General features: G+C 45.0%; 1 protein-coding gene across 1 annotated transcript in view; it reads left to right on the plus strand.

The window, feature by feature from the left end:
• Positions 1–2,825: 2,825 nt before the first annotated feature.
• LOC120064262 (TSC22 domain family protein 1-like) overlaps positions 2,826–13,005 on the plus strand; it is an 88,313-nt gene continuing 78,133 nt past the window's right edge. Inside the window, exon 1 of the mRNA XM_039014698.1 lies at positions 2,826–6,142. Coding sequence (XP_038870626.1) covers positions 3,513–6,142 — 2,630 coding nt within the window. The 5' untranslated portion in view covers positions 2,826–3,512. The remainder of the gene's footprint in view (positions 6,143–13,005) is intronic.

Consider the following 13,005-nt stretch of genomic DNA (forward strand, 5'->3'; position numbering starts at 1 on the left):
TGGACATGTACTGGCTTAAGCAGGGGGACACTTCTGGCACTGCAGGATTTGAGTCCCTGGCGGCGTAGTGTGTTACTGATGGTAGGCTTTGTTACTTTGGTCCCAGCTCTCTGCAGGTCATTCACTTAGGTCCCCCCGTGTGGTTCTGGGATTTTTGCTCACCGTTCTTGTGATCATTTTGACCCCACGGGGTGAGATCTTGCGTGGAGCCCCAGATCGAGGGGGATTATCAGTGGTCTTGTATGTCTTCCATTTCCTAATAATTGCTCCCACAGTTGATTTCTTCAAACCAAGCTGCTTACCTATTGCAGATTCAGTCTTCCCAGCCTGGTGCAGGTCTACAATTTTGTTTCTGGTGTCCTTTGACAGCTCTTTGGTCTTGGCCATAGTGGAGTTTGGAGTGTGACTGTTTGAGGTTGTGGACAGGTGTCTTTTATACTGATAACAAGTTCAAACAGGTGCCATTAATACAGGTAACGAGTGGAGGACAGAGGAGCCTCTTAAAGAAGAAGTTACAGGTCTGTGAGAGCCAGAAATCTTGCTTGTTTGTAGGTGACCAAATACTTATTTTCCACCATAATTTGCAAATAAATTCATTAAAAATCCTACAATGTGATTTTCTGGATTTGTTTTTCTCATTTTGTCTGTCATAGTTGAAGTGTACCTATGATGAAAATTACAGGCCTCTCTCATCTTTTTAAGTGGGAGAACTTGCACAATTGGTGGCTGACTAAATACTTTTTTGCCACACTGTACCTATACGTACGCTACGGTCACAAGACGCAGGCCTCCTAATTTCCCCTAGAATTTCTAAGCAAACAGCTGGAGGCAGGGCTTCCTCCTATAGAGCTCCATTTTTATGGAATGGTCTGCCTACCCATGTGAGAGACGCAGACTCGGTCTCAACCTTTATGTCTTTACTGAAGACTCATCTCTTCAGTGGGTCATATGATTGAGTGTAGTCTGGCCCAGGAGTGTGAAGGTGAACGGAAAGGCTCTGGAGCAACAACCGCCCTTGCTGTCTCTGCCTGGCTGGTTCCCCTCCACTGCGATTCTCTGCCTCTAACCCTATTACAGGGCCTGAGTCACTGGCTTACTGGTGCTCTTCCATGCCGTCTCTAGGAGGGGTGCATCACTTGAGTGGGTTGAGTCACTGACGTGATCTTCCTGTCTGGGTTGGTGCCCCCCCTTGGGTTGTGCCGTGGCGGTGATCCTTGTGGGCTATACTCGGCCTTGTCTCAGGATGGTAAGTTGGTGGTTGAAGATATCCCTCTAGTGGTGTGGGGGCTGTGCTTTGGCAAAGTGGGTGGGGTTATATCATGCCTGTTTGGCCCTGTCCGGGGGTATCATCGGATGGGGCCACAGTGTCTCCTGACCCCTCCTGTATCAGCCTCCAGTATTTATGCTGCAGTAGTTTGTGTCGGGGGGCTAGGGTCAGTCTGTTATATCTGGAGTACTTCTCCTGTCTTATCCGGTGTCCTGTGTGAATTTAAGTATGCTCTCTCTAATTCTCTTTCTCTCTTTCTTTCTCTCTCTCGGAGGACCTGAGCCCTAGGACCATGCCTCAAGACTACCTGGCCTGATGACTCCTTGCTGTCCCCAGTCCACCTGGTCATGCTGCTGCTCCAGTTTCAACTGTTCTGCCTGCGGCTATGGAACCCTGACCTGTTCACCGGACGTGCTACCTGTCTCAGACCTGCTGTTTTCAACTCTCTAGAGACAGCAGGAGCGGTAGAGATACTCTTAATGATTGGCTATGAAAAGCCAACTGACATTTACTCCTGAGGTGCTGACTTGTTGCACCCTCAACAACTACTGTGATTATTATTATTTGACCATGCTGGTCATTTATGAACATTTGAACATCTTAGCCATGTTCTGTTATAATCTCCACCTGGCACAGCCAGAAGAGGACTGGCCACCCCTCATAGTGTGGCTCCTCTCTAGGTTTCTTCCTAGGTTTTGGCCTTTCTAGGGAGTTTTTCCTAGCCACCGTGCTTCTACACCTGCATTGCTGGCTGTTTGGAGTTTTAGGCTGGGTTTCTGTACATCACTTTGAGATATCAGCTGATGTAAGAAGGACTATATAAATACATTTGAATATCATACTAAATGGTCTTTCACGGATTTACGTACAGAATAATACTAAATGCTCTGAGACCAGGTTGCAGCCCTGCATGTAGAATAATCCTCAATGCAGTGAACACATGTGTCTGGTAGCTCCATTCTGTCTGCAGAATAGTCCAGAACCTCTCTGCATGCCTTTTGTTTCACAGTAAAAACACAACTGATCTTGTTGTTTGTGTTGTTCAGACCAAAACATTTCCTTTTGTTCTTTTGGTCAGACATTAAAGGGAAAACAAGTCTATGATAACTGCATAACTATACATGGCTGATGGAACACATATATACATTGAGTGATTGATCACCTCATGTTGATACTCTTGTCTACTGTTCATGGAAATAATGTGATTGGCATGATGACACGGATAATAACACATTTCCCTATCCATCTCATAAGCCTATTTGAAATTATGTTAACCACATAAAATTTTATCCAGTAAAGTTGCCCAAGGATAATTGGAATATTCTGCAAGAGTCATTTAGTCCCATCGTCTGTGTCCATCGGTATTTTCCGGAACATGATCTATTCTAGGTCTTCTGAAGCGAGTTGCCTGCCTGTCTCTCCCCTGTTCTCCCCCACCCTCTTATCCCCAGACTGCTTTATGTCTGGCTAGTCTGGGCGTCAGTGAGCATGCGCGGTCGCCATGTTAGCAAGTTCTCTCCTCCCCCTTCGGTCTCGTCACACTCCTTCAACTCGAGTCACAGTGCAAGAAGGCGGACTGGCTGTAGATAGCTCTTGGAACAGGGAGTGATACAGCAAACATTGGACTATAACAAAGACTTGTCTGAATGGATTAAACTGTTTTGCGAGACATTTAAGTGGATATATTCTCCTAAGGATAACCTTATATCGGTAAAAGATTGCTTGTTACATTTTTTTGCTTCTGAGAAATTAAATAATGCGACTCTCCACAGTGTGTGGATAGTGATGGAGCGAGCTAACGTTACACTTCTATCTCAGCTCTCGCTTTGGATGTGTACTGCATACTCTCTTTGTGTTATTATAGCAATTTATTTTAGATAGCTACCTATTGAGATAAGATATTAAACGACGAAATGCTGGTTTGTGTGTGAGAACATACGCGTATGTGACTGGATAACAAGCCCATCAGCTGACGTTAGCCCAGCTAACTAGCTTGTTAGCATTTCTGCTCGCCAATCGACTGTCAAACGCGAGCATTCTCCGTCACGAGAGGGGACGTTTATATACCCATAAAAGCTAAATAATCGAACCTTGTATTTAAGACGGATTTATTTATTGTCAGCTGATATTATATTGTTAAATATCAGTCTTTTGACCTAATCTTTGTCAAAACGGCGGCACCAAAACATAGTCTCGTCTAACGTTACAATCAGAGGCTAGCCGCTACCCCCTGGAATCTTTCAAAATGCACCATCCTGATTCTGCAGGAGACTCTGGCAGCGTCAGAAAGATGGCGCACCCGGCGAATTTTCCTAGAAGGGGTAGTAACATTAACACTGGCGCCGGGAGTGGCCCCATGTCAACACCAGCTAGTTCGGCTGTTAGCAACAGCCACGTCCCCGCTGAAGACTACCAATCCTCCCTCCTGATGCAGTCTCAACCCCTTGTTGGATCATCCTCCCCCGGGCCTCAGCACCCTCCCCACAGCCTGAACCTGCACTCCCAGCCACAGCCCCAGGCTCTGTCCTCTGGGTCACAGGTGAAGAAGAAAAGCGGCTTCCAGATCACTAGCGTGACCCCAGCCCAGATTTCTTTGAGCACCAACAACAGCATAGCAGAAGACACAGAGAGCTATGATGATCTGGATGAGTCTCATACGGAGGATCTTTCCTCTTCAGAGATCCTGGATGTCTCCCTCTCTAAGGCCAATGACATGGCTGGAGGTGAGAGGAGTTCCTCGGAGGAGACACTGAATAACTTCCATGAGGCGGTCACACCCGGGGCAGTCTCCCCCAACCAGCCCCCCCACTCCTTAATCCAGGGACCCCAGCACGGAGGGATGGTTAACGGGAATGTGCACCACCACCATCATCACCACTACCACCATCAGCAGGGGCAACATAATCATCCTCACCAGGCCCTGGCTCAGCCTCCTTCCTCAGCCCCCCACTCAACCCCCACGTCTGGAGGAGCTGGTGGTGGCTCAAAGATGCCTTCTGCCATGGGGGTCCTTCTGGAGAATGTTTCAGTGGGTTCTGCCAGTGTTGCTGCTCAGCCTGTAGCAGTTGTCCCTCTCCCTGGAATGCATGACTCTACTGCTGGTGCTACCATTAGCATAGCTAATCCCCTGACCAGCAATATTAGTATTGTGGATATGTACATCTCTTCCAATGTGCCTGTGATGGGGGGTGTTAGCACCAGCGCTAGCAGCAGTGGTGGTGGCTTCCCCCCTAGTGTGATGAGTAGCAGTGGTGGGGTTGGAGGTTTGATGGGGAGTAACTTTGGCAACACCAACCCCAATATCAATTTGATACAAAATCAAAGCTCTGGAACTGTGAACTCGAGCATCACTATGAATTCTGCTGCTGCCACTGCCTCCGTGGTGTTGGGGCCCTCCAGTGGCACCCAGGGTGGAGGAGCTGCCATGCCCCAGCCAGGGAAGAGCTCTGGCATGGCTTCAGCCTCAGTCCCCTCCTCCCAGCCAGCCCCAACACTAGCTCCTGCCACCACCAGCTCCCGTTTCAGAGTGGTCAAGCTTGACTCCAGCTCGGAGCCTTTTAAAAAGGGCAGATGGACATGTACTGAGTACTATGACAAGGAGACCCCAGGTTCAGCCCCTGCCCCCTCGTTCTCTGAGGTTTCTCTTCCTAGTGGACGGGGTGTGGAGAGCATGCGACCGTGCGGGCCTGAGATTGTGACAGGGGGGTCGGAGAGAGAGGGCATCAGTGGGAGTTCAGTGAACAGCACAGTCAGCACACTGAGTCACTACACAGATAATGTTGGCAGTGGAGAGGCCGGAGGCACCCCATTACTCCAGCCCCAGTACCAGGACTACTCCAACCCCCCTAAGGCCTTCCAGACCTCCCACCCCAGCCTCCCCATTGGGGTGTCCCAGCCTCACCTGCTGACCACTGTGGCTCCCTCAGTCCCCGCCAGTGCTCATCAGCCTGCCCCCATCAACATGGCTGGCCTCAAGACCACCCTAGGCCACCCTACCACTCCCATGCCCCAACAGCCGCTCACTTACGCCCAGGCAGCCTCTATCCAAGCCCCAGCCTCAGCTCAGGGACTAGTGGGGATGCATCAGCAGCAGATGAGCTATGCTCTTCCCCAGCAGCCTTCTGTCCCTTCCCATGCAGCCCCAGTGCACAGGCTGAGCCAGGTTGGAGGTATGCATCCAGACTACCCTCATCCCCAGGCAGGCCTACCCCAACCTGCTCTCCCACAGGCCCTGCCTGGACCTGGGCAGATGGGAGTCCCGCAGCAGCAGGTGGTTGGCTCCATACTCCAACCCCAGGGTCTTCAACAGCAGCCCCAGCAGACCTCTCTCCAGGCCTCTGCAGCAGGAACGGGGCTAATGCCTCAGATGGGCCCAGGAGTGCCCGGGTTTGGGCAGCAGCCACAAGGACACCCTCTCTCCCTGGACCATCAACAACAGCAGCAGTCACTCCCTGGCCAAGCCCAAGGACTTGCCACCCAGCTGCCTGTCCCCCCTAACCAGGGCTGCCTAGCCTCCATTGTGCCTCATTCTAACCCCCAGAACGACCCCCAGCCCCAGAACAGCAGTGGACTGGCCCAATCTCAACTCCAGTCCCAGCCACCCAGGGTCAGCATGCCCCAGGCTGTGGCTACCCAGGCCAGTGCCCTGTATGCCAGCCTGCCCTCCTTCACCACCACCCAGCTGGAGGATGCCCAGCGCCTGCTCTTCCAGCACCAGTCTGCCTTGCTGGCACAGGCCCTGCCCAAGCTGGCTGGGGAGGGTGGCTCTGAGATAGGCACAGGGCTGGGGACTGAAAGTAACCCTGCCGCCACCGCGGTCAGTGCCTTAACCGCTTCTGCCGGACTCTTCAAAGCTGTGGACGGAGACGATGACGGGTGAGTCCCAAATATAAACCTTTAGTATAGGTTTTTGATTAATTGATTGCTTGATTTGATTTTGGGGTATAGAACAATATTTCTTAAACATATCCATTAATCCACTACAGTAGTAGGCCTGCTGATACAGACAATATAACTAAAGAGATGGTCCCATGTTTTCTCATTTATCCGCAGCAAACAGTTTGTTCCCTAATGTTGTTTCTGATGTGCTGAATGGCATTCAGACCATAAAATGTTTAGTCAGTGTTGGCCTTAAAACACAGTGTTCTGATCATGACATTGCATTCTAGCCTTGTAGCAGTGAGTGCACTTTTTAGAGAGGAATCGGGCAACCAGGGTACTCCCAATTATGTATATTTATACTAGATGACTGATTGTGCTCGCTGTGTTGAAGCCACGTGCCTCCATCTTGGCACTCCCCCACCGTTTGTAAAAAAAAAAAAAAGACAGACAGAAATGCAATTGTCTACTTTAGTTTTTGCCACATGTGTTCTATTACAGACACCTTAATGCATGCTTTAAAATGATAAAACGTGAGCTAAACATCAAATAAAACACATAATATATAATAACATTTTCCTTAAGTATTTTGTTTATTTTACTGTCCCCAATACAACAACAAATACTTAAATACATGTAATTTTGTCCTTTAAATGTTGAACTGAAATACTGTAGAATTCCATTAATTCCTACTGGGGAGTGTCAATATGGCTGACCGGTGGTTTCAAAGCCTCTCAATGGCCAATACATGGCTTTGACAATCCAGGGTTTATATACAGTACTTTCGGAAAGTATTCAGACCCTTTGACTTTTTCCCCAAAATGTTATGTTACAGCCTTATTCTAAAATTGATTAAATTAAGTATTCAGAGCCTTTACTCAGTACTTTGAAGCACCTTTGGCAGCGATTACAGCCTCTACTTCTTGGGTATGACGCTACAAGCTTGGCACACCTGTATTTGGGGAGTTTCTCCCATTCCTCTCTGCAGATCTTCTCAAGCTCTGTCAGGTTGGATGGGGAGTGTCGCTGCACAGCAATTTTCAGGTCTCTGGCTTGGCCATTCAAGGACATTGAGACTTGTCCCGAAGCCCCTCCTGTGTTGTCTTGGCTGTGTGCTTAGGGTTGTTGTCCTGTTGGAAGGTTAACCTTCGCCCCAGTCTGAGGTCCTGAGTGCTCTGGAGCAGGTTTTCATCAAGGATCTCTCTGTACTTTTCTCTGTTAATCTTTCCCTCGATCCTGACTAGTCTCCCAGTCCCTGCCCCTGAAAAACATCCCCACAGCATGATGCTGCCACCACAATGCTTCACCGTAGGGATGGTGCCAGATTTCCTCCAGACGTGATGCTTGGCATTGTCTTGGTTTCATCAGTCCAGAGTAGAGGTCGACCGATTATGATTTTTCAACGCCGATACCGATTATTGGAGGACAAAAAAAGCCGATACCGATTAATCGGCCGTTTTTAAAAATATATTTTATATATATATATCATACATATATCATACACACACACACACACACACACACATTTTTGTAAAAATGACAATTGCAACAATACTGAATGAACAATGAACACTTATTTTAACTTAATATAATACATAAATACACACACACACACACACAGCTCTGAAGTGACAATGATACTGAAGAGTCTGCTTAGGAGACAAATACTCTCAACTGTTTGAATAAAAATACAGTTTAAGTTACCTGTGATGAATGTTGAAAACAAAAACTGTCATTTCTATATGCAGGAAATCCTATTTTAATAATGGGCATGGTAAGAATTGACAACCAAAGTTTGAGTCATAATTCCCATGACACCTTCTAGCAAAATCTGAAAAGCGATTCCTTCATTTATTCCGTAGGATATTTTTAGATTCACTTAAAATAAGGTCTGTTTCGTGTAGGCTTACATCAACGTGCCAATTTTATAACTGTGTAGATATCCATAGGACACGGTAACTCTGATCAATATTGGCTAAATATAAGCGAAGGGGAAAAAAATGTAGTGGATTTATGAAAATATGTTGACAAACGTCACCTTATCCTAGTGAGATTTACACGGGTATCAAAACGTCGAGGCGGTTTAAGCCTGCACGAAACACAGACCTTATTTGAAGTAGATCAAGACATTCTCTATGTAAGACATGAACGGTAAAATAACGAAGGAACCCCTTTCAAGTTCAGCCGCAAGTTATTACAGGAATTATAACGCGTCGACTATTTCTCTCTAAACCATATACCTTTGACTAATCCGGAAACTATCACCTCGAAAACAAAACGTTTATTCCGTTCCGTATTTTATCTAACGGGTGGCATCCATGAGTCTAAATATTCCTGTTACATTGCACAACCTTCAATGTTATGTCATAATTACGTAAAATTCTGGCAAATTATTTCGCAAAGAGCCAGGCGGCCCAAACTGTTGCATATACCCTGACTCTGCGTGCAATGAACGCAAGAGAAATGACACAATTTCACCTGGTTAATATTGCCTGCTAACCTGGATTTCTTTTAGATAAATATGCAGGTTTAAAAATATATACTTCTGTGTATTGATTTTAAGAAAGGCATTGATGTTTATGGTTAAGTACACATTGGAGCAATGACAGTCATTGATTGATTGTTTTTTATAAGATAAGTTTAATGCTAGCTAGCAATTTACCTTAGCTTACTGCATTCGCGGCACAGGCAGGCTCCTCGTGGAGTGCAATGTAATCGGTGTTAGAGCATTGGACTAGTTAACTGTAAGGTTGCAAGATTGGATCCCCCGAGCTGACAAGGTTAAAAATCTGTCGTTCTGCCCCTGAATGAGGCAGAACGTTCCTAGGCCGTCATTGAAAATAAGAATGTGTTCTTAACTGACTTGCCTAGTTAAATAAAGATTAAATAAAGGTGTAAAAAAAAAAAAAAAAACGGCGCCCAAAAATACCGATTTCCGATTGTAATGAAAACTTGAAATCGGCCCCGATTACTCGGCCGTTCCGATTAATCGGTCGACCTCTAGTCCAGAGAATCTTGTCCTTTAGGTGCCTTTTGGCAAACTCCAAGCGGGCTGTCATGTGCCTTTTTACTGAGAAATGGCTTCCGTCTGGCCGGTCTACCATAATGGCCTGAATGGTGGAGTGCTGCAGAGATGGTTGGCGGCCAGCTCTAGGAAGAGTCTTGGTGGTTCCAAACTTCTTCCATTTAAGAACGATGGAGGCCACTGTGTTCTTGGGGAACTTCAATGCTGCAGACATTTTTTGGTACCTATCCCCAGAGCTGTGCTTGGACACAATCCTGTCTTGGAGCTCTATGGACAATTCCTTTCGACCTCATGCCTTGGTTTTTGCTCTGACATGCACTGTCAACTGTGGGACCTTTTATATAAACAGCTGTGTGCCTTTCCAAATAATGTCCAATCAATTTAATTTACCACAGGTGGACTCCAATCAAGTTGTAGAAACATCTCAAGGATGATCAATGGAAACAGGATGCACCTGAGCTCAATTTTGAGTCTCAGCAAAGGGTCTGAATACTTATGTAAAGTTATTTGTTTTATATTTTTAATAAATGTGCCAAATTTTCTAAACCTGTTTTCGCTTTGTCATTATGTGGTATTGTGTGTAGTTTGAAGGGGATTTTTTTTTGTATACATTTTAGAATAAGGCTGTAACTAGAGGTCGACCGATTATGATTTTTCAACACCGATACCGATTATTGGAGGACCAAAAAAAGCCGATACCGAGTAATCGGACGATTTTAATTTTTAATTTATTTATTTGTAATAATGACAATTACAACAATACTGAATCAACACTTATTTTAACTTAATATTATACATCAATAAAATCAATTTAGCCTCAAATAAATAATGAAACATGTTCAATTTGGTTTAAATAAGTGTTGGAGAAGAAAGTAAAAGTGCAATATGTGCCATGTAAAAAAGCTAACGTTTAAGTTCCTTGCTCAGAACATGAGAACATATGAAAGCTGGTGGTTCATTTTAACATGCGTCTTCAATATTCCCAGGTAAGAAGTTTTAGGTTGTAGTTATTATAGGAATGATAGGACTATTTCTCTCTCTACAATTTGTATTTCATATACCTTTGACTATTGGATATTCTTATAGGCACTTTAGTATTGCCAGTGTAACAGTATAGCTTCCATCCTGCTCCTCGACGCCACCTGGGCTTCGAACCAAGAACACATCGACAACAGCCACCCTCGAAGCAGCGTTACCCATGCAGAGCAAGGGGAACAACTACTCCAAGTTTCAGAGTGAGTGACATTTGAAACGCTATTAGCGCGCACCCCGCTAACTAGCTATCCATTTCACATCGGTGACACCAGCCTAATCTCGGGAGTTGATAGGCTTGAAGTCATAAACAGCGCAATGCTTGAAGCATTGCGAAGAGCTGCTGGCAAAACGCACGAAAGTGCTGTTTGAATGAATGCTTACGAGCATGCTGGTGCCTACCAGTGCTCAGTCAGACTGCTCTATCAAATCATAGACTTAATTATAACATAATAACACACAGAAATATGAGCCTTAGGTCATTAATATGGCCGAATCCGGAAACTATCATCTCAAACAAAACGTTTATTCTTTCAGTGAAATACGGAACCGTTCCGTATTTTATCTAACGGGTGGCATCCATAAGTCTAAATATTCCTGTTACATTGCACAACCTTCAATGTTATGTCATAATTACGTAAAATTTTGGCAAATTAGTTCGCAATGAGCCAGCCTGCCCAAACTGTTGCATATACCCTGACTCTGCGTGCAATGAACGCAAGAGAAGTGACACAATTTCACCTGGTTAATATTGCCTGCTAACCTGGATTTCTTTTAGCTAAATATACAGGTTTAAAAATATATACTTCTGTGTATTGATTTTAAGAAAGGCATTGATGTTTATGGTTAGGTACACGTTGGAGCAACGACAGTCCTTTTTCGCGAATGCGCACCGCATCGTTTATATGCAACGCAGGACACGCTAGATAAACTAGTAATATCATCAACCATGTGTAGTTAACTAGTGATTATGATTGATTGTTTTTTATAAGAAAAGTTTAATGCTAGCTAGCAACTTACCTTGGCTTCTTACTGTGTTGCCGTAACAGGCAGGCTCCTCGTGAGGCAGGTGGTTAGAGCGTTGGACTAGTTAACCGTAAGGTTGCAAGATTGAATCCCTGAGCTGACATGGTAAAAATCTGTCGTTCTGCCCCTGAACAAGGCAGTTAACCCACCGTTCCTAGGCCGTCATTGAAAATAAGAATGTGTTCTTAACTGACTTGCCTAGTTAAATAAAAATGTTTTTAAAAAAAATCTGCAAAATCGCAGTCCAAAAATACAGATTTCCGATTGTTATGAAAACTTGAAATCGGCCCTAATTAATCGTCCATTCCGATTAATCGGTCGACCTCTAGCTGTAACGTAACAAAGTGGACAAAGTCAAGGGGTCTGAATACTTTCTGAATGTACTGTACATCATTGGGTACTTCGTAGTGGAATGGTGCAACCTGCTGTGTGTCTGTGGTTGCTAGGACTTGTGCTGTGGTGGTTGAGCTAGTTTGGATTGGGGGAATCCAGGTCGCCACGGCAGCACCGTGTGTGGGTGAATGAGATGGTAGAGAAAACATTGTGTGTGCGCACCCATTGTCTGAGAGAGCTTTATGCTAATCTGCCCCTCCTTCACCTTAGACACTAGACAGTGCAGTGCTCAGCTGGAGGTGACAATTTGACTACTTCAGACTGCATTTAGTGTATGTATGTATATTTCTATTTTTATATATATATATATATATATATATATATATATATATATATATATATATACATACACACACACACACACACACACACACACACACACACACACACGTGCTTACACACTCATAGTGCCCCAGTCGTGTCAGCTTTTGACAGACATCACAGACAGATCCATCCTTGTCTGCTGCACAGACCACTTTCTGCTACCACAATATTGTTTTCACCCTTTCCAATCAGTGCAGATGAGAGGAAACAAGGAGAGGTTTGATTGCCATACACACTCAGCACTTTGATGTCTTACTGCAGGGAAAAGGTGGTTTAGGGTCCATGAACATTTAATGATCTGATACAAGCCATTTAATGATCTGTTAGAGGTAGGATAATGCAGGTGGATGCAATACTGGAGGGAAACTTGCTACTTATGTTATGTTAAATAATGTAATGTTGTTGATTTGAATGTAAAGCTTTGCACACTAGCAGACTGCTTTATCTAGAAGACCATTGAATTAAAAGGTGGTCACTCAGACCATTGGTCAGTGGCAGCGGTATGAGTGGGAGGGAAAGTAAATGGAATTTCACTCTTTAATACGTTTAGAAGTCCGTGTTTGAGATTAGTGTGGAATTATTTTTTATGTGCTTTGCAGCTGAAATTTAACAGATTTTAGGTTCTTAAACTTTTTTTACTTTGTCTAGAGCCGGAGTTTAGGTGATGGTTCTGGAATATGGTACTTCTGTGATCAGTTTAGAGCACGCCAACTTTGTAGAGAAGTGTAGTGAACCAGGGTTTTGGACCAACAATACCTTTGTCTTAATCGTTTTGAGTATTCTACAGCCAGCTAGACGTGGTCATATGGAGGTCTTTGCTACTGTTAGAAACACCTGGGCTGCGGCTCACCTCCCCAGCCGTAGCTATATTGGACCTGAGGGATGGCTACTGCTGTCACATGATGGTGTACTCTGAGGAATGTGTAATCTAGGAGGATAATGTGGATTATAGTCTTTAATAAACGCAGCATTTGAGCTCGCAGCCCAAAGCCCTTTTCACAAATGAGCAGATTGTCTTGGTGAATTAGCCTCCTAACCAGCGGTTTACCTTCTGTAAATA

Source organism: Salvelinus namaycush, chromosome 19 (genome assembly GCF_016432855.1).
Source record: "Salvelinus namaycush isolate Seneca chromosome 19, SaNama_1.0, whole genome shotgun sequence".
Taxonomy (NCBI): domain Eukaryota; kingdom Metazoa; phylum Chordata; class Actinopteri; order Salmoniformes; family Salmonidae; genus Salvelinus; species Salvelinus namaycush.